This window comes from Trichosurus vulpecula, chromosome 5, assembly GCF_011100635.1.
Source record: "Trichosurus vulpecula isolate mTriVul1 chromosome 5, mTriVul1.pri, whole genome shotgun sequence".
NCBI lineage: Eukaryota > Metazoa > Chordata > Mammalia > Diprotodontia > Phalangeridae > Trichosurus > Trichosurus vulpecula.
Window position 1 is genome coordinate 24,829,609 of NC_050577.1, and position 23,004 is coordinate 24,852,612.

General features: G+C 42.5%; 1 protein-coding gene across 2 annotated transcripts in view; it reads right to left on the minus strand.

Annotated features, from left to right (window-relative positions):
- TGFBR2 (transforming growth factor beta receptor 2) overlaps positions 1-21,697 on the minus strand; it is a 93,875-nt gene extending 72,178 nt beyond the window's left edge. The window contains exon 1 of one of the 2 annotated variants that reach the window (XM_036759684.1): positions 21,122-21,697. In XM_036759684.1, the coding sequence (XP_036615579.1) occupies positions 21,122-21,215 (94 nt within the window). In that variant the 5' untranslated portion in view covers positions 21,216-21,697. The remainder of the gene's footprint in view (positions 1-21,121) is intronic. The other variant, XM_036759685.1, reaches the window with a different exon arrangement.
- Between the last annotated feature and the right edge of the window lie 1,307 nt (positions 21,698-23,004).

A 23,004-nucleotide genomic window follows, 5' to 3' on the forward strand; every position in this document is an offset into this window, starting at 1 on the left:
ACCAAACTGACTCAAATGAGAACTTTTCTATTAATGTGGCTAAGAGCAACAGGAGACCAAAAAAGCCCAGAGTGCATTTCAACCCAGCCCAGAAAGAGCCTGACTGCCTGCTTCGTCCTAGCCATGGTGGCAGAGGAAGTGAGTGGGGGGAAAATGAGACAATGTTAGGGGCTGAGGCACAAAACATTACTGGGGTTCAGGATGTGCCTCACACAGAGAACAGGAGATGGTTAAATGATCAGACAAGGGCTCGACCCATACAAAGGAGGAAGACAGAAACCCGAGGTGAAGATTCATTTACAAGGGAAATTCAGGAAGATTTCTCACCGCAAGAGGTCACAGATATTTTGAGTAGATTCAGCCAAAGAATAGGAGAACCATTGATATCTTGGATGGTAAGACTCAGTGATCAAGGTGCCAGTGGAATATCAGTAGATAGGACAGACTGTATGAGATTCATAGGTATCAGCCATGATCCTCTAGTTCAACAAGCTTTTAGGGAACATCATCAGCAAGGAGATGGTGATAGCAGGACTACTCTGTTGGCATTAGCCGCTGTGGGATGCAATAAGAGATATGCTACTGATTCTATGTGGCCCACTGAGCACAGACCCTGGTATTCACTTAGAGATTGTATCATGAGACTAAAGGAGGAGGTGATGAAGACTGCCATTATGATAGGAACCGCAGATAAATATTACAATGATCCAATGGGACTGCCTCATAGGAATTTAATAATTAGGACTGCTCCCCCTGCTTATAAACAACTAATTTTGAATTTATTACTTGGAGAAGTAGGGAGCCGTCTTACAACAGTGATAAATAAGATTTTACAGTTACATGACTTAGGTGACTGGGGAAGGGATAGATCTCCTCGAGAGAGAAGGGTGAATAACCAGCAAACTTGGCGCCAAAGGAGAGTAACAAGGAAAGAAATGTTTACTGCTCTATTGAGAGCAGGGGTAGGTTTTGAAATGATAGATGGAATTCCAACCAATGAATTATACAGAATGTATAGAGGACTTGATAACACGAGAAATAGGGAAATAAGAACTGCTCCTGCAAGCCCACAAGCCACTCAGACTGAAGGTGACCTTGTGTGATTAACGGATGAAAACTTGTACATCTGGGGAAAGGCTGGGAGGACAATCCTAGTCTCTATCTAGGATGGGATCCTCTTAGTTTAATTTTCCCATTGTGTTTCCTTGTACATCTGGGGAAAGGCTGAGAGGACAATCTTAGTCTCTATCTAGGGTGGGATCCTCTTGGCTTCCTCATTATGTTCCTCTTAAAAAGAAACATTTCCCACCTGAGTTTGGTTCTGATGTTGGATCTTTGCATAACTGAAATCTCAACCAAACTTGAGATGATTTTATTTGAAGAATAATAGTCCATACTTGTCTACTCTTTTTGTCCTTTGTTTTGGCTAACGTTGTTGCTAGTTTTGTTTCCTTTAGGCTTAAGCACATAGCATTCTTGGAATTCCTGCCAGCTTGTTAAAGAACTGACCTCTGGAATGGGACTTTTTGGGGACAGGGCCATCTCTACATCCAATTTCAGCAAGAAGAAGCTATGGAAAATGAGACCTTCACCCCTTACCCCAAGATTTTGAGCCCCAATCGTTCAAGGGGGGTGGGAATGATGAGAGTGTTCTGTTTACTTATTTTGTGTTATCCTTGCTGTGTTGTTTTATTGTTATGATATTATTGATCCTATGTAATGGATACAAGGATATAGGGGTGGACATTTGAATTATTAATTATTTTTGGGATGATTGATTGAAGAGATTATCTTGCTGGGACCTAGGGGTGGATCACATTTGAATCATAAACCAATATTTAGGAATGTCACCAAATGATATGTTTTGCTTTATTATGAATGATATGTTTTAGTTTCCTTTGTAATTGGATCACAATGTATGTTCTAGGATACATGGCTGATTAGATTATGTATCCTATAACAAGGGGTGGAGAAGTGTATTGGCAACCAAAAATGGGCTCCTTAGCACTTAGTCAACAAGTGCCCTTGACTAGTTTGGCTTTTTCCCCTGAACTGAATGCTGTTTGTATCTTGGACTGGAGTAAGCTTGTCGGCCCCTTCACCTTGCTTCCCTTGCTTAAGCTGATGGAAAGAACCTGTGCTTTCCCGGTCAACCCCTTCACCTCGCTTAAGCAGATTGAAAGAACCTGTGCTTTCCCCGGCGTACCTTACACCCCCGCAGAAGCTGGATGGTTAAAAGCAGCTCCCGTTGGAGCCAGAGGCTGCTATAGCTATAGCCACAGCGAAGCAGGAGCTGCCAGTAGCAGAGCTGACCTACGGGAGGAAGCTGAACAAAGACTTCAGGCCAGTGGGTAATCTTTTTTACCATAGAGGGGGAAGCATGATTTTGCTTTACGCAATCATGCTTCTCTGTAGCCTCCTGGTTACTCTTTCAAGGCGTACTTATTGGGCCTGGAAGCTTTTGATCAATATATCAAAATGGGGTTGCTGGTTCATGGGTTGGTTACTGTGGAGCCTAAATATATGTTTTGATTCTTTTGCCTTCTACTTTGAGAGTTTCTTATATCCGGCGGTTCCGAACCTTTCAGACGTGTTTATGATCCTCTTTGAGATTATAAACTCTGCCCTCCTAATACACCTGTGTAACAGTACAAAAGGTTGGAGCATGTTGGAATCCAGTTTCACATTTTATGGGGGGAAAATCAGATTTTTAGAAAAATGTTTCTCAGGACTATATCATTATTGTCATGTTAAATTTAATATACACTTCTTTTTAATTGTACATTAGAAGTCAATTTCACATACAATCTTTTCTTGTTCTTTGCATCCTGAAATCTGTTTGGAAAAAAAAAAGTGCTGGGGGTAGGAGGTTTCATGTTATTTTTGTCTCAAATATGTCATCATCCTCAATAATCCTCTCTCCCGTAGCATCATCCAATAGAAAAAATTAAGCAAAAACACAATATCAAGATTTAGAATGTTAGTAAATGTCACCATCTATCAAAAAACATTTTTTTAATATCCTTTAAAGAAATACTAATAACTGCCATGGGGAGGGGCACTTCAAGGATTTTTGCAAAGCACTAAACATACATTATCTCACTTGAGCCTCACAAACATCCCGGAGAAGCGTGCTAAGGACCCTAAGGCTCACCAAGGTGGAGGGACATTCTTGCCTGAGAACACACAGTTCATTTATGTCAGAAGTGTGATCCAAATCCAGGGCCACTTGACTCTAAGACTATTTAATTGGGACTCTGGGGAAAAAAAAAAAGGATGAACAAAGTGCACCTCTTCCAAATACAACATAGAAGACATGCCCTAGGCTTCTGGGATTTGAAAATGTATTAGGTTGGGGAGGGGGCGTGGCTGCCCTAAGAGGCATGGTCTCTGTTTCCGTTTGAGATCTTTCCAGGCTCCACACCATCAGGAAGCCCAAATAATTAAAGATAACCTGTGAGTAAAAGCCTCAAAAGGAGCGGAAAAATTGTTTTGAGTCATCCTTTATTACTCTATCTATAAGACACCTGCTGTCCCAGTACCTTCGGAACAAGACTACAAAAACTTATATTACAACAATGAATGAATGAATGAAAAGCTTCCCAGAAGAGGTGTCAAAAGCAAAAGAAAACCCAGTCTGGGTCAATGGGGCTTCAGATAAAAAAACAAATGGAGGTAGGGATGGGGGGGCGGTGAAAAACACCTGTACATTTAATTTTCACAGGCATCCCACAAGACCACAAGTCTCCAAAACACCCCTATAAGTTTCTGCAAAAGAAAAACACCCCATGGCTTGATTATGTAATACTTTGAGGGTGGAAGGAGGTAGGGAAAGCAGGAAATAAACCAGCTTCTCAAGGATAGTGCCTGCCAAGTCTCCTTAGAGAATAGATTCCATAAGACAGTTTTTTCCCCTCACCTTTTAGGGCCAATTTTTTCCTTCTTATAGAACGAAATTATTCCACTTTGTAAGTGAACTGAATAAAAAAAAGATCCGGTGACTCATTCAAGGCCATAGAGCAACATAGAGCTAACAATAACAGTAATAAAAGATGATGATATTTATAAAGCACACTAAGTTTTGAAAAGCACTTTAAATGTACGTACACTCTAATTTACTTCTCAATAGCATCCTCATTTTATCAACAAGAAAAATGAAACAGAGAGATTAAGTGACTTGGACAGGGTCACACAGCTAGATTAGAAGTCTGATATTTCTGACTTCAAGTCTGGTCCTTTATTCAAAAGTTTCCATCTTTTCTGCTGCCTGCACAATGTTATTTTTTTTTCCTTTGATTTCAGCTGGGTCTGCCATTTCTCCATTTACATGCTGTCACTTTCTTTTTTCCCCCTTAAGAGCATTTTATTTTTTTTCCAATTATATGTAAAGATAGCTTTCAACATTCATTTTTTAAAATTTTGAGTTCCAAATTTTTCTCCCTCCCTCCTTTTCCAAGACAGCTAGCAATGTGATATAGGTTATACATGTACAGTCATGTTAAACATATTTCCTTCCACATTAGTTATGTTGTGAAAGAATTAGAACAAAAGAGAAAAACCATGAGAAAGAAAAAAAAGTGAAAATAGTCTGCTTCCATCTGCATTCAGACTCCTTAGTTCTTTCTCTGCATGCGGACAGCATTTTCCATCATGAGTCTTTTGGAATTGTCTTGGATCCTTGCATTGCTGAGAAGAGCTAAGTCTGTCAAAGTCAGTCATCACCCAGTGTTGCTGTTACTGTGTACATTGTTCGGGTTCTGCTTGCTTCACTCAGCATCAGTTCAAGTAGGTTCAGGTTTTTCTGAAATCATCCTACTCATCATTTCTTATAGCACAATAATATTCCATTACATTCATATACCACAACTTGTTCAGCCATTCCCCAAATGAAGGGATTCCCCTCAATTTCCATTTTTTTTGCCCCCACTTAAAGAGCTACTATAAATATTTTTGTATATTTGGGTCCTTTTCCCTTTTTATGGTCTCTTTGGGTTACAGACCTAGTAGAGGTATTGCTAGAACAAAGGGTATGCGTGGTTTTATAGCCTTTGGGCATAATTCCAAATTGCCCTCCAAAATGATTGGATCAGTTCACAAGTCCACCAACAATGCATTAGTGTTCCAATTTTCCCATATCCCCTCCAACATTTATCATTTTCCTTTTCTATCATATTAGCCAATCTGATAGGTATAAGGTGATACCTCAGAGTTGTTTTAATGTACATTTCTCTAATTAATAGTGATTTGGAGCATTTTTTCATATGATTATTGATAGTTGACTCAGTTCTCTGTATTTTAGAAATGAGGCCTTTATCAGAAACACTGGCCGTAAAAATTGTTTCCAAGCTTTCTGCTTTCTTTCTAATCTTGGTTGCAGTGTTTGTCCAAAAAGTTTTTAATTTAATGTTATCAAAATTATCCATTTTGCATTTCATAATGTTTTCAGTCTCTTGTTTGGTCATAAATTCTTCCCTTCTCCATACGTCTAACAGGTAAACTATTTCTTGTTCTCCTAATATGCTTATAGTATCATCCTTTACATCTAAATACCATACCCACTTTGACCTTATTTTGGTATAGGGTGTGAGATATTGGTCTACACCTAGTTTCTGCCATACTATTTTCCAGTTTTCCCAGCAGTTTTTGTCAAATAGTGAGTTTTTATCACAGAAGCTAGAGTCTTTGGGTTTATCAAACAGCAGATTACTATAGTAATTTACTACTGTGTCTTGTGTACTTAATCTATTCCACTGATTTACCACTCTATTTTTTATCCAGTACCAAATAATTTTCATGATTGCTGCTTTATAACATAGTTTTAAATCTGGTACAGCTAGGCCACCTTCCTTTTCATTTTCTTTTTTCATTAATTTCCTTGCTGTTCTTGCTAAGTCATTTTCTGGTTTGAATTTCTTTATTCAGGACTTATTCAAGACAGACACTCAGTAAAATATTTGTCTAATACAATCCAATTCAACAAATATTGCCTGCTATGTACAAAAAACAACTAGAACACAGGACATTTTGAGACAAGTCATGGGAAGGCTGTCAACAAAGTTCTCAAGATGAATTAATGGAAGTAGTATTTGAACTTGACTTTTATGATTGGGATCTCCATGGGCAAGATAAGAATTGAGGGAATTTGCAGAATCTGACTTTTAAGATAGGAACTTGGAGGCCACATAATCCAATCAATGCACAATTGAAAGAATCCCCTTTATATGAGAGCCAACAAATGGCCATTCAGCTTTTGCTTGAAGATCCCCATTGAATGGGTACCCATGACCTCCCAGTGCAGCCCATTTCACTATGGAAAATTCCAATTATAAGGAAATTTTTCCTTATATTAAGTCTAAATTTTCCTCTTGCAAATACTACCCATTTTTCCTGGTTGTGCCCTCTGAAGCTAAGCAAAACAATTCTAATCTCTCACAAGACATTTTAAAAAATACTGGAAGACAGAATTCATTCCCCACCTGTACTTTCTTTTCCAAAGTACATCCTTAGTCCTTTTAACTATTCCCTCCCTGGAGAGATCCATGTCTCTTCGCCATGCTGATTGTCCCACTCTACCATACCAGTGTGCTTTTTATGATAGCGACAGATAGAGGACACAGATGATACAGTCTGGAAGACCTGAATTCAAATCCAGCCTCAGACACTTCTGGGCAAGTCACTTAAGCTCCATTTGCCTCAGTCATCTCATCTGTCAGATGGAGATAACAAGAATGCTTCCCTTGCCAGGGCTGTTGTAAGGATCCAGTGAGGGGGGAGGGGTGTTGCTGCCATAGCTTCGGTATGAGATAATAAAGGCGTGTCCGGGGCGGCGGTGGAAGTAGCACATTTGAAAAGCTGAAATCACCTCTTTGTGCTCATTCCCATTCCCAGTGATTAAGTTCCTTTTGCAAACATACTCAGGGCATTGGGACTTGGAGGAAAACATTTCAGATAAATTGTATTTCGGTGCAAACGGGAGGCAAATGACGGGAAAAGCAGCAACAAACAAAACAAAACAAAACAAAACAAAACAAAACAAAACAAAACAAGAAAAAACACTTGCCATGGAGGAAGTAGCAGCGAGGAAAAGCTCTGAAAGCAAGATGGCCAAGGCAGAAAGCGAAATGAGAAAAGAAAGAGTCCCAGATTGGGGCCAGAAAAGAAATGTCCAGGATTCAAACCCTGACTCCAATACTTACAAGCTGTGACAAGGGGACAAGAGTCACATACACCCTCTAAGGCCTCAGTGTCTACATCTGCAAAACGGGGATGATTACACCTAAAGTATCAACATCTTAAGGGTGTTCTAAGTTTTAAGTGGCATTGCTTCGGTCAAGCTCCCTGTAAATGCTCACCCTTATGAGAATCAAATTAAAAGAATGGATGTGACAGTGTTTTGTTCCTGGGTCATTCTGGACAGGCAGGTTATTACTACAATCACCCCCGAACAAAGAGAAGGGTATGGGCAATGGTTATTTCAGCCATCACATCAACAAATGGCATTACCAGCAGGCTGGCAGTGTAACTGGCAAGGTAAGAGAAAGAATAAAAAAAAATAATACCCTATGACTTTTTTTAAGCCACATTAGTCAATCTGTGCAACAGAAAATAATAATAATAATAAAAGACTGAATAGTGTAAACAAATTCTTATTAAAAGATACTCAAAAAGGTGTGAGTGACAAAGGAAATGGGGAATAGAGGGTCAAAGATTGCCTCCACCCCCCCCCCAAAGGCTCAGAATGTATTCATTGACCTGCTTCATTGAACAAATGTCATTCAGTTCAAATCCAGCTTCTGATATTTAATTAACTGTGTGATCCTGAGGAAGTCACATAACCTGTCTATCTCAATTTGCTCATCTGTAAAATGGTGATAATCATAGCATCCACCTCCTAGGGCTGTTTCCTATCTTTCCTAGGGCTTTGCTGTCTTTAAAGTACCATAATGGAAGTGTTTTGTATGATTTCACAGGTGTAATTCGTATCATATTTCTTGCCTTCTCAAGGGATGGGATAAGGACAGGAGAGGAGAAATTGGAACTCAAAATTTTTTAAAATGAATGTTAAAAATTGTTTTAAATGTAATTGGGAAATATTTAAAGTAATAAATTAAAAATATATTTAAAATTAACATGCTATATAAATGCTAGCTTTTATTATTAACAAATGCTTTTTGTTTGACTCATATATATACAGGTATATACAAATACATACATAATATATAATATACAATATATTCATATTTGCACATACGTGGCACATATGTTTACACACACACATATCACTGAGGTTGTTGACTTGGGGAATATAAAAATGTCACCTCTATATGTGCCTGTGAATGGAGGGAGGTGGTCGAGGAGAATCCAGGCCCATGACCCCAGAGTGATGAACTCCCAGTGTGGAAATTCTTTCCACTGATATAGATTTGCAGCTAACCTCAGTTTATAGAGCCTTAAGAATTGGGGAGGATTTGGATCAAAGAATCAGCTTATAAAGGGTACTCACTTATGACAGTGTGTAACCCACCCACTTTCTTCATGGGGCATCTTTCCCCCGATGACCTTGCTGGCAGCTATGCACAGCTGAGACTCAACAAAGCTGTTGATTCACAGCTCATGAGGAATTGGGAAAACCTTGAATAAATAAACCTGAGAGGAAAAATTCCTGCATTCCATTTACAGAAACGAGTTTCTCCACTGATCCATTTGAATCATTCTGAATTTATATTCAGGTAGTAACATCTATTTAAGCTATGGGAGAGCTTTGGCAGCTTATAAGGAGTGCCAGAAAATATGATTATCAGGGGATGGTGGTGGTGGAGGTCGTAGCAGCAGCAGCATTTATATAGTAGTTTACATCTTATCTCATTGGGTCTTCAAAATAACCATCTGGGGTAGGTTGTGTTAGGTACTGTTAACCTCATTTTGCAAATGAGGAAACTGAGGCTAAGTTAGGTGACTTGCCCAGGGTCACACTCTTAATAAGTGTCTGAATCAGGATTTGAACTCAGGTCGAAGTCTAAGTCCAGCACTTTCTATCTTGCACCATCTAGGTGCCAGGAAAGACTTGTGTGTTAATGGGCAAATGTGACATTAATTTCTTTGAGCTATTAATCTCTCTAAGCCTCACTTCAGCATCTTAGGAGCCTTAGGATAGTCATTTAAACTCGAGGAATCAAACTGCCTGACTTGGAGATTTGGATGCCTTGAGAGAAACCTCTGTGCAAACAGAAATCCTACATCCCCAACCCTCCAATCAATCACAGCCTAATTTTCAGAAGGCAGACCCTTATGTGAGTATGAAGGTGAGGGAAAAGACATACACTAAAGAAGAACGAGTACAGAGATGGCAGAATGCCATTAGGAACTTGGGACAAGGGGCTGGAGGAGTTTGATTTGAAGTCAGAGGACCTGCATGGCTTTGAATCCCAGCACAGCCACTGTGATTTGGGGTCTCCCACTTAACCTCCCTGGGCCGCAGTTTGCTCATCTGTCCAAAATGAGGGGTTCAGACTTGTTGATGACTGAAGTCCCTTGCTTCCATCCCTAAGGCTCCTGGCTGGCCAAAATAAGCTAGCATTACTAACTAACAGACACTATCTGGTGCAATTCAGTGGAAAGACCACCAGAGCCAGGGCTCAAATCCAGGCTCTGGTGCTTAATACGCACACCTAGGCAAGTTTATGGCCTCTCCACATCTCAGTTTTCTCAACAATATATGAGGTAGGTTGGTCTAAATGATCTTTACGTTTCCTTCCAGCTCTAGATCCGTAATCCCAGATCTCTCCAGCTCTCAGTTCTATTGGGATTTTAAGAATCATTTTTTAGCTTTAGGAATGTTCAAATGTGATCCTGCTGGACAGACATAAAATCATAACTTGGAGGTTTCACTTCAGACCCAACAACTGACATAGGACAGAAGATGACAAATGAGTGAAACAGTCAAAGTTGGAGGGCATGTGGAAAGACAGGCACACTACTTCCTTGTTGGTGGAAGAATGAATTGGTCCAACAATTCTGGAATGGAATTTGGAATTGAGAAGTCCTGAAAATGCACATAACCTTTGACTCAGAGACTTTCTACAGCTACAGGTTTACATCACATGGTCATAAAAATAATTTAAAATGAAAAGAAAGGTCCCATATTTAGCAAAAAATATTCACTGCAACACTTTTGAGGGCAATAAAGAAATGGTGGGGGAAGGGATGCCCATTGACTTGGGAATAGAGAAACACACTGTATTCCATGAATGGATAGAATGTGATAGAACATCACTGCACTATGTGAATCGATGAATATGATGACTACAGAGAAAATAAGCAGGATTCAAAACCATCTACAACGTTAACAGTAGGAATAGTCACCTCACTGATAGTGAATGTTTAGAAGTGAGACTAACCAAGTGTGGCACCAAAAATGAGCTATGAGGTACCTCGATCATACCTCTTCTTTGCAGAAGCTGGGGGCTAGGGCTATGGATTACTACACATGAAAGACTTTCTTGATATGGGGAGAGGATGGTCTGTAGATTATATGAAATGTAGGGGATGCAAAAATAAGAGACAGCTCCAAAATTTACTTTGAAAATATAAATATTTATAGAAATTCCACAACAATGATCGCCAGTCATTCATGGCATAGCCCTACACTTCGGAAGGCACTCTCCAGTCTTCCAGTCTACTCCATGCCAACCAGCACTGGGGTGGGGGATGGACAACAAGGGCAGGAATGGTACAGTTCCACCCTTCCTCCTCGAGACAGTAGCTTGATTTTTGTTGAGTATTTTAAGAAGGCTGGTTAAGAAATCTCTGAAAGGGAATAAACACTAGTTACGACCAGGCTGGTTTCCCTCTTTGTCTTCACCAAGGTATTCTCAGGGGGCGACTTCCTGTTTTCCTTTAAGATGTTTTTGGAAATTCCAAGAACACTCTGAAGGACAAAGTGACATTCCTCCCTTTCCCCTGAGTATAACAAATGCAAATATGGCCTTAAATTCATTGATGCTTCAGCGATATAGGATTCAGTCTTGAGAGATCTTCCATGGAGCCGCCTCCTCCTCCTCTACATCTCTGGGTCTTGAGTGACTATAGAGCTGCTATAATCCAAAAATTTATCCCTAGATGGACAACCTGGTATTGGATGGATCTCTGAGGTTCATCTGTTAATTAGCTAGGCCAGTCCTTGGAGAACAAACAGATAATCATCACTGGGCCTCTATGCAAGTCCTTTCTATCTTGGCAGAAACTTGTGCTCCTAATGGGTGCTCCTAATGGATGCTCCTAGTGGCTAAGGTCTATTTCATTTGTCCTTGTATCCTCAGAATTTAATATGGCAGTTGGCACAGTAGGTGCTAAATAAATACTTGTTTACTGACTGAGCGGCATGGTCTCAGAGAATCCCAAACCCCTTCCCCAACATGAGGATTCATCAGAGAAGGATGCCGGCAGAGGGAATAACATCTCCTCCATTTGTGACTCATGGACAATGCTTCATGGGACCTTAACCTCGTTGGAATAAGGGAAATATAAAACTATTGCAGCAACTGCTATAACTAAAAACCCAGTTGCCATCACAACCTAAGCCTGATGTGTGACCCTGCTGGTCGTACACACTGACATTCTACAATCCAACCCGACTGGCCTGCTTCCTGTTCCTTGAATACCACCCTCTTACCTCTCATCTCTGTGCCTTTGAACAGGCTGTCTCCCCTCCCCCCATACTTGGAATGCTTCCCTCCTCACCTCTGCTTCTCATAGTCTCCGGTTTCCTTCTGTAATAACACTATTTAGCACAAATTTTTCTATAACACTTAAAGGTTTGCAAAAAGACCCTCCAAACGACCCTATGAGGGAGGTGCTATTGTGAGCAGCATTTTAAGGATGAAGACAGTGAGGCTGAGTGAGATTCAGTATCTCATTCACCCAGGGTCACACAGCTAGAGTCAGAAAGACCTGTGTTTGAATCCTTCTTCAGTCCAATGCTCTATCCACTGCATACTTAGCTCAAATCCCATCTTCTGCAAGAGGCCACTCTCAGTCTCCCATTCTAAAGCATTGTTTCCATTACTGTTGTTGGGTTGTTTCAGCTTTATGGCCCCATTTGGGGTTTTCTTGGCAAAAGTACTGGAGTGGTTTGCCATTTCATTCTCCATCCCATTTTACAACTGAGGCAAACAGGGTTAAGTGACTTGCCCAGGGTTATGCAGCTAGGAAGTGTCTGAGATCAGATTTGAACTCAGGATTTCCTGACTCTGTATCCAAGTCTGCCACTATCCACTGAATATATGGATATATGCAAAATATGTACAAGGTAATTGGAAGGAGCAGGGAGGTACCAGCAGCTGGGGATCAAGAAAGGCTTTATGTAGAGACTGGTGTTTAATAATAATAACATGGGCTTGATCTGATGAACCCTGATTTCTCCCATCTCTTCTAGAACATGCCTTAGTCCTATGGATTTTTGCTGAGAAATAACCTATCAATGCTTCTTCAGTCTGTTTGTCCTTCAGACTTTTCCCACTGTTTCCTAGGCTAAAGCATGCATGTCCAGCACCATGGTTAGTCACCATGCCCCCAGCTGAAAACCTCCTCCTCTCTGGGGCCCCCATCTAGATGGTATCTTGTAATCATTCACTAAACCTGACTTTGGAGTCAACCACAAAACAGGGGGAGTGTATTTCCAGCTGAGTCATCAAGTCTTTGTTCTGGCTCTCCAACTGGGACTCCCAAATAGGGCTTCTCTCCCATGTACCATAAATATGGCCATGAGCAAGGGTCCAGGACTTTTCCTCTCAATGGATCTTTCACTGAATCCAAAGGGATCTGGGGATCGACATACTTGATTAGACCTGTGAATTTCACAGCATAGAAAGTACTTGAGAGGTTACATGGAACAAACAGAGTCAGCCCTGGAGTCAATGCTAGGGTTCAAGATATGCTTCTTACATATAATAGGTGGGACTGTGGTCAAGGCATTTAACTTAAATGACATGAGTATCTCAGAGGCTATGAATTATACACACTTGTTGTTCCCATTCAACTCTCCGTGACCCCATTTGGAGTTTTCTTGGCAAAAATACTGGAGTGGGTTTGCCATTTCCTTCTCCAGCTCATTTTACAGATAAGGCAGACAGGGTTAAGTGACTTGCTCAAGGTCATACAGCTAGTAAGTGTCTGAAGTTGAATTTTAACTCAGATACTCCTGACTCCAGGGCCTGCACTATATCCCCTGTGCCACCTAGCTGCCCTATTATACAGACAACTGCTGATAAATCCACATAACAAAACAAAACATGCAGACCCTGACCTTAAGGAGTTTATAATCTACCATGAGGATGCAGCATTACACCAAATAATTATCCATCACCAAGACCCTGGAGAAGCCCTCCAGCTGATCCCATTCATTCTAGAGCTTAGCACAGTGCCTGATACACAGTAAGCACTTAATAAATGTTGAACTGAATACTTAATCTGTCCCTTCAACCTGAGGACATCAGAGAGTGAATGAAGCATTTATTAAGTGCTAACTGTGTACATACCAGGTAAGGCTGAGGGAACAAATACAAAATTGAAGACAGTCCCTGTCCTCAGAACTTACAATGGAATAGGAGGATACAACAGACAAAGGGGAGAACACATGCTCTGGGTATGCCAAAAGTCTTAGTAAAATTTTAATAGTTCAATAACTTTTAACATTTTAATAGCCTGTAGACAAGAACTGAGGACTGAAGTCCTGGTACCTGATGCCTTCACACAGGCTCTAAGTCAAACACCAAATCAACTGAACAATTCATCTCACATGCTGATTTAGTGGTCAGTGTTCTTATATTTACTTATCTGAATAAATATTATATCCAGCTACTAGAATGTAAGCTCCTTGGAGGCAGGGGCTGATACTAGTTTGGTTTTTGAATACCCAGTGCTCAGTTAATGAACACTCTCTCAGTGTGGAAAAAAGTCCACAAAAATGGGAGACTTTAAAAAAAAAAGATTTTAATAAGGTGAGAGGAAGAGAGTTATCCAAAAAAATCAGACTTAAAAGAGCCAGGGAACTGCAGAAAGCTATGCCCGATGATATTACCAGCAAACGCAACTGGCCTTCCTTCCAGCACACCCACCCTGATCATCAATATTTCCTGCTAAGTAAAGCCAACAGTTTCTAAGCATTACTCACAGGAATATTTGTAAACATAATTTGTCCAGAAAGGCTCTAGGCAGGCCAGAGGATTTGGTGCCCAGGGATTCAGTCTACATGTGCTGGGCATTGGAATCATGGGATCACTAGAACAGGTTTTTAGAAATTCAAGGATGCTTTTTAGGTGTCCGTGGTCAAGTAACTTAAGCCTCAGTCTTCTTATCTATAAAATGAGGGGGCCTGGTCCCTTCTGAGTCTAAATTTGTGACACCAGGTATGGAATTGAAGAGAAGTCACCCACTCTAGTTCTCTGTAAAATGAAGATCTCTAAGGTCTTTGAATATGAATTCCAGTATTCTACTGACAGAAAACTCTGGTTTCCTTCCCTTGAAAGCAGTTTATACCCGTTTGGACATTTACACATGGTTTTAGTGACGGCTAAATAATATACTTGCAATTTCTCAGTTCCATGAAGTGGCTGCTATAGGGATATGCATTAATGAAATCATTTCAACTTTCCTGCCTGCCTGTGTACCAGAGTCTACAACTTCCTGGGAAATAAATCTCACATGATTTAGCTGTCAGCTCTTAATGTTGAAAAGGCATTCTTGATCAAGTTCACCTTATAGGACTGATGGGCTCCAACATCTACTGGATGTTGGACATGCTAGCAAGACTTTTTAAAGGACACCACAGAATTTATGGTTCGAAGGGTCTGAGATCACCTGGTACAACCCCCTCACCTTACAGATGGAGAAAATAAGACATGGAACAATCAATCCAAGTATATGAAGCACTGATGATATAGGATCAGAACTGGACCAGGAAGAGACATTGGAGCCTATGGATCTGGTCCAAGAAACTGAAGCCACCCAAGGCTAATTGTCTATGCCAAGGTCACACAGGCAGTAAATAGAGACAAGAGCCAGGACTGAAATCCAGGCACATATTCCAACTCCAAAACCGATGCTACAGATATGTAACTAGGGCTGGATGACTGAGGCTTTGGTTTCGGGAAGTAAATTTGGATACTTGTTTTCAAGAACTCCTGGTTATCAAACGAGATGTTTGTAAATTGTTTATTAGCACAATGCTTGGCGCATAGTAGGCACTTTCTTTTCCCTACTGATAATGAGGGCATTTATATTGCCTTTGAAGGTTGGAAAAGCTCACCAGACTCTGCTGGAAGGCTAAGTGAGATCATGGCTTATTATCATCCCTGTTTTACAGATAAGGACATTTAAAAGCGATTAAGAGATTTGCCTAGGGTCACAATATAGGGTCGGAAGTGTGAAGGTTTTACCCATTCAATAGGATAAAAAGTTAATTGAGCACCAACAAAAGGTAAGGGGGAGAGAGAGAGAGAGAGAGAGAGAGAGAGAGAGAGAGAGAGAGAGAGAGAGAGAGAGCACAGATGTGTAGGTGAATGAGATTAGAGTCTAGAGAAATTTAAAATTCCAAACAGGATAGCAAAACCCCCTACATTTGTATTCTATTAGGCCCTTTGTATTACTTGGTGGATGGAGAGCTAGTCCTGGAGTCCAGAAGACATGAATTAAAATCAGCCCACAGAGGCTTACTAGCCCAGGGATTCAGTCTACATGTGCTAGGCATTGGAATCATAGGATCATTAGAAGGAGCTTTAAGAAATCTTAAGAGACACTTAGCCCTGCTTGCCTCAGTTTCCTCATTTATAAAATGAGTTGGAGAAGGAAATGGCAAACTACTCCAGTATCAAGAAAACCCCCATTGAGGTCATGAAGAGTTAATTGAACATGACTAAAACAACTCAACAACAACAACAAAATCCAAATATGGAGGATCAGGAAACTGAGTTTCAGAATAGTAAAGTGATCTGACCAAAATCATATAGCCAGTTCCCCAGGGCATTGAAATGGGCAGTTCACATCCCTCTCCCCATCCCCTTACACTCAGTAAGTGTTCTTATATAGAAGGAACTCAAACATGCACTACATGTAGTCAAGAGCTGGATCCGGGTTCTGGCAGGGCCAAGTGTTGAAGAGAAGTCTCTGAGTTTCACCTCTATTGGTGGCATTTGTACTAATTCACCATCAATGTCAGTGGATGGGTGATAAAAATGGGTGCTTTTTTTCCTATGCCCTTAGACCGCTTCCTCGCTTTGTTTCTGAACAACTCTCGATTTATCGGCTACAAAATGGATTCTAAGCATTTACAGAACATGCTTTCTCTCTCAAAAGCCACCCATAATCCAAGCATCTACTTTCTCACCTCTCACTAACTTCTTAATTTACCTAGTATTCTGGCTCCTAACCCATCTCTCTAAGTGAAACTGGGCAAATGTAATTCCAAACAGGATCAGGAATGCTGAAAAACCCAATCCCAATCAATCTCTCTCTCTCTCTCTCCCTCTCTCTCTCTCTCTCTCTCTCTCTCTCTCTCTCTTCCTCCCCACCCCTTCAGATTCTCAATCTAACTGCTCCTCAGTTTCCTAGTCTAGATTTCATTTCCCCCAGTCCCTGGCCTCTCTTTTCTTTAGTCAGTCAATAGGCATTTATTAAGTGTCTACTGTGTGGCAGGCACTGTGCTAGCACAGAGGATATGAAGAAAGACAAAAGTCAGTTTTTCCTCTCAAGAAGCTCATGTTGTACCAACTATATAACAACAAGGTGCAAACAGGAGAATCTGGCAGTGACCAACCAGCAGGGGGAAGGCATGACTCTCTCTACACTCCCCTTTTAAAAGACTTGCCCAGGGACACACAGCTCCCATGGATCTTTGGAAGGACCCGAACCCAGATTTTCTTGGTTTCAAGGCCAGCTCTCGATCCACTTGGCCACACTGCCTCTCGTCACATGACCATGACTCTCTTTTCCCCTAACCCCACCTTTCCTCAATACTTTCTTATTTTTGTTGGTGGCCCTATCCCACCCCTCCAAGGCAGCTAGGTGGCACAATGGATATCGTTTACACTCTGGCAAGGTCAGGCATGGTAAGGCAGGGGAGGAATACCCCACAGGTATGCATGATAATAAAATTTATAGCTAGTATTAATATAGTACCTACTATGTGCTAGGCGCTGTACCAAGGATTTCACAAATAGTATCTCATTTGATCCTCACAACAATCTTGGCAGCTAAATACCCATTTTACAGTTGTCAAAATGAGGCACAGATGTGACTTGCCCAAAGTCATACACCCATAAGTGTCAGAGGATGGATTTGAACTCATGTCTTTCTGATTCTAGGTTCATAACCACAGTGCCACTGGCTGCCTCTTCAGTCAAATTTTCCCCACAGAACATTCATGAATGATGTTCACGAAGGCCAACATGTAACATTAGAGTTATAAGTTTCTTCCTTTTGTAAAGGAATGATTAGCAAAGGAAGGAAATATTTAAAAACTCTCCCCATCCCAGCTCCCTGTTAAAGAGCATAAAGGAAACTGACAGAAGGACATCTCTGGGCCGTAGTTTGTCTAAGCTCTAATAATGACCAAATAAACATGCATTTTAGAATGGTTTTAGAAGATGGACAGAACTGGACACTCACCATTCCATTACCAAAAATAAGAAAGCAATGGGGAAAAAACATCTTGTTCTAAATTCTCCAAATATACAGATCATGTTATAGAGATAAAGGTATTTGAAAAACATTTCAAGTTCTCCTGCGGTTAAGTGTTCAGGAAAGAGATATTTACTAAAGAAAAAATGTCAAAAAGACATCTTTTTATGAAACTTGTTCTTAATGGCTAAATCCCCAATTAATCTCCAGATCTCCTAACCCCCCAGTTTCTGTGTCCTGTTTTGCCTGCCCAGGGCAGCTAGGTGGCGCAGAGTGTCAGGCTTGGAGTCACGAAAACTTATCTCCTGGAGTTCAAATTTGGCCTCAGACACTTACTAGTTGTGTGATCCTGGGCAAGTCACTTAACCCTGCTTGCCTCAGTTTCCTCATCTGTAAAATGAGTTGAAGAAGGAAATGGCAAACCATGACAGTATCTCTGCCGAGAAAACCTAAATGGAGTCACGAAGAGTCGGGTACGACTGAACGGCAACTTCCCCGGTGCAGCTGCCTGTATGAAACACAATTTTACAATTCCCAGCAAAATCACCCTAAGTTTAGCATTATGGTTACCTCTAACTTTTCAGTCAGCCAATAAAAAGTAGATTGCATCGAGTGGGAAATGTCACGCCACTAATAACAAAAGTTGTTTAGCGTTAGCTGGCTGGTTGTTTTTTAAAATTCACTGTTCAATCAAAGCCTACGTGGTCATGTTGCAAACCACAACAAAAATGCAATTAAACAAATTAAGTTCACAATCCTATTGCTTTGCCTCTCAGTCCTCTTTTTAAAATCAGTTTGAGTTAAAAAGATAAAGATCGAAAACAATATCTCCCTCCTCCTCTTCCCAGCAATTCAACCATCTGGGCTCCTTAATCCCTCACAGATATTAAAACTGTGGCTTTCTGAAAATTGATTAAGGAAAAAACAAATAAAATACCACTAAGATTTCACCAAGATGGGATGCTGAAGGCCACGTTTTTAAATCCACTTATTTACATTTTTGTGTAGGGCTAAAATAGATGCAGCGATGAGTTATCTGAGTCCACAACAGGCTCGTCCTACATTGTAAACAAAATAAGTCTCAAATAGTTCAGTATTTCCGACTCCAACTAACCACTCTTCATCACCTGCTATCCTTCCCTCACTTATAATAAGGGGCCACACTGACCTTAACTTTCCCCATCAACAAAAATAACTAAGAAATTAAATAAGTAACTCTTTTACCCCCCCTCCCCATAAGTCAGGTAGGGGTAGTTAGATGGTGCCATTCTGAGGCCTGGAGGGAGTTCAAACACTTATACCTGTGTGACCCTAGGCAAGTCACTTTGCCTCAGTTTCCTCATCTGTAAAAATGAGCTGGAGAAAGACATAGCAAACCAATCCAGTATCTTTGCCAAGAAAACTCCAAATGGGGTCATGAAGAGTTAGACACTGGCTGAACGATAATATATGTGCAAGGAAGGGGGGGGGCAAGAGACTACCTAGACCCCCAAAGTTGGACACAACTGAAAAACAACTCAACAACAGTAAGTCAGGTGCAGCTCAGAGGGAGGAAAAGGACAAATTTAACAAACCAGCAAAGCTCCAAGAATGGAATGTCAGCATTTACTAAGCCCCAAACTTCAGATAAATGAGAGGCCCTGGGGATTTAACTGATGATGTGCTTATAGTTCTTTAAATAAAAAAAAAAAATAGTTCCCTTGAAGCTTCACGTTCAATAACAGGAAAAACCCCCATCTCAGATATTGTTTAGTAACTGTCAGTAGCTGGGCCCAACACTCAAGGGCAATCAGGCCTCAGGTGGGTCTGCACCCTATAACATTGAGCAGATATCAAAGGTAGGATGCAGTAAAAAGTCCCTCGATATTTTGTACCTTAGCGAAGTGCCTTGTATAAAGGTCTTGCTTAGTAAATGAGTATTTATTAGATGCATAAACGTTTGGGAACTTGGAGATCATGGGATCACAGTTTGAAGTGGAAAGGGCCCTTAGAGCCCATCCAGTCCAACCTCCTCCTTGTTCTGCCGAGGAAACTGAGGACCTAGAGAGGATTAGTGACTTGCCAAGCATCATACAAGTTGATGTGAGATTTGAGCCCTATGATTCCTGGGGTAGCTAGAAGGTGCAGTGAGTGGGTAGAGTGCCCAGCCTGGAGTCTTAAAAGCCTGATCTCCCTGAGTTTAAAATCTGGCCTCTGACAGTTACTAGCTCTGAGACCCTGGGCAGGTCGCTTCCTCCTGCTTGCCTCAGTTTCCTCATCTGTAAAATGAGCTGGAGAAAGAAATGGCAAACCACTCCACCATCTTTGACGAGAAAACCTCAAATGGGGCCATGATGAGTTAGACACCCCACCGAACAATAACATGCAAAGAAGGGAGGGGGTACTATCTAGCCCTAGACGTCCACCCAGTCTAGGGTGGAGCCTGGAAATCAGTCTTTCCTCCAGGGTTCAGAGCCCTTGGGGGCCCACAACAAGCCAGCAAAGAAAGGATTAGTTCACCAGCGTAAATGAATGGCAAGGCAGTAGCCTGGAGACAAGAGAAAGTGTGAGAGATCCTGTCCAGGTTCTCCCGCCTTAGGGCCTTCCCGAACTAGGCCCAACTAATCTGTTTACTTGTAGCTTCGGGCTTTAGAAAGTAAGCCTGGAGAGGGCAGGAGCAGTGGTGGCTAAACTCTGCCGTTACAAACAAGGAGCAAACACAACCTCACCCCTCCAGGAGCTCACAAACTAATGCCCACCTGGGTGGGAAGAGGAAGGAGACTATATGCAAACAATTGTACATACCAGATTTATACGGAGTAATAGAAACAGTCCTATTGGGCACTGGGCGCTGGGGGATACAATATATCTCCTACACGATATGGGCCTTTACGCCTTCGCTTTTCTACAAATTGTCTCCCTCGTTAGATAGTGAGCTCCTTGAGGGCAGGGATCGTCTCCAGCTAGTAGCTCAGTGCCTGGACACAGTATGAGCTTAATAAATGTTTGTTGCCTTACTACCATGGTAAGAACTTAATTTTTGATGATGTGATTGGAAGGGGAGCCAGGAGCATCTGAATCCCCAAGGTTTCGAGATCTGCGTGGTTTACACATTCAGGAGTAACGAGCTGCTGGTCCCAGATCCCAGAGCGCGTGGAATCGAGGGTGACACGGCCAGGTGTGTCCCGCGCGGGCTGGGCAGGGGGCCTAGGACGGGGCTGTTGCGCTCACGGCGCGGTGCCAGCCTAGGGAGAAGCTCAGGCCCGGCGGCAGGCACTGTACAAACTTGCTCGCAAAGTTCCCTCAGCGGAGCTGGACTCCGCGCAGCGCCAGGGGCTCCTCCGGCTGGTCGGCCAGCCCAACCCGGCCCCGGTACAAACTTCCCCAATTTCCGCCCCGCGGCAGCTCGGATTGTCAAGCACTTCCCCCCACTCAGTCGGGCACCGTCCCGGGGCCCCGCCGAACTCACCCATCTTCTGGACGTAGGGAGGGATGGTGCTGGCAATGCGCGTCCACAGGAAGAGGAGCAGTAGCCCCGGGCTCCGCAGGAGAGCCCGACTCATGGCCGAGCCCGCTCCGCCTCCGCATAGAGCGGGAGCCGGGCAGCAGCCGGGGCGGGCGAGGAGGAAGAGGAGAAGGAAGAAGGGGTGGAGGAGGGGGAGCTCACTGGACTGGCCCGGCAGCCTCTGCCTAGCTCGCCCCGCTTGGCCCCTGGCGCGCTCTAGCTCCCGCTCTCCTTCCCTGGGCAGATGTGCAGGCCAGATGTGGCGTCCGGGCCACGGGCCGGGCTGGGGGCCCCAGGGGCTGGCCGCGGGGCTCGGCTCTTCTGCAGCAGTTCGGCTCGCCCTGTGTGTATGTGTGTGTGTGTGAGTGTGTGTGTAGCTGTGTGTGGGGGTATGCGTGCGTGTGACTCACTCAACTTCTCGAGCCTGGGCTGGAGGGGAAACAGGAAATCTTCGCAAACAGCTGGGCAGGACCTCTCTCCGCTGCAGAGCCTGCAGCGCTCTTAGCAGTTCCTTCTGGCTCCCCTCGGCTCTAAGTCCTCACTTGCCTGGGCGTCAATCACTCCCCAGGCCAGCCCTTCAGCTTCCCCACCCCCTTGCCAGCCCTCACCCCCTCCTACCCACCCACCACACCCACTGTGCTCACTTGCCTGCACGCCCTCAAACTTTCAGGCCTTTGACGATTTTAGCGAAAGGGGGTGACCTTGAAAAGGGTCTAAATTCCAAGAACAGAACTTTAGCAGGGCCCCTGGCACGCAACTCCACTGGGAACCTGGGATCCTAGGGATTTGAGAGCTGGAAGGGGACCCTAGGTCAGTGCTTTTTTATCCTGGGGTCCACGAACTTTTTTTTTTCTTTAGTATCTTCTGATCAAGTATGTTTTGGTAAAATTGGTTTCCTTTATAATCCTAAGTATTTCATACATTTAAAAATGATTCAGAGAAGGATCCATTACACAAAAGAATTTTAAAAAACCAAACCTTCAACTGATCCAAATCCCCCAATTTTCCTCATTTTGCAAGGAAGACTGCAGGAAAACTGAGGTGCCCAAAGTCTCCCAGACATTAATTGGGAAAGTCAAAGCTCTGCCTCCAATTCCAGGCTTCTGTCTCACTGTGCCAGCCCTTCCCTAAATGCCAGCGGCTTCCCTGAAGTGCTTTTGACAACTGCAGGGCTACCCTGACTGATGCCTGGAGAAGAGGCCTTCCCCTGCTCAAATCACAAACATTTATGAAGAACTGGGTTGTGTGCTGGACATCAGAGACACAGAGGCCGAGTTCAACAGTCCCTGAATTCTAGCAAGCATTTCAGATCATACATGGTGTCCTAGAAGTTGGAAGCTAAAGCTTTATCGAGGAAGGGTGCAACAACCCGCTAGACTTGGAGCTGGTCTCTCTGCCTCCGGTGTCTCCCCTCTCCCAGCCATCTTCCACACAGCTGCCAGAGTGGTTTTCCTAAAGCAAAATTCTGACCCTGTCACTGCCTTGCTCAATGAATTTCAGTGACTCTCTTACTTTTAGAGTCAAATATAAACTCTTCAGCTTGTCATTTAAAGCCTTTCTCCACAAGGCTCCAAACTACCTTTTAAGTTTGATTATATATAGTACTGCCCTTAATATATCCTACAGCATACTTGCTATTCTTCATCTCCCATCTGCATGCCTTTTTGCAGGCTGTCTCCCAAGCCTGGAAGGCACTCTCTCCTTACCTCTGCCTCTTAGAAAACCTTGTTTGAATCTGTGTTCAGCTCATATGTTACCTTCTAAGTAAGCCTTTCCTGATCCCCCAAGCAATGAGTGCCTCTCCCAGTAACTTTCCATTTACTGTGTATGTCTGCATATGTTTGTAT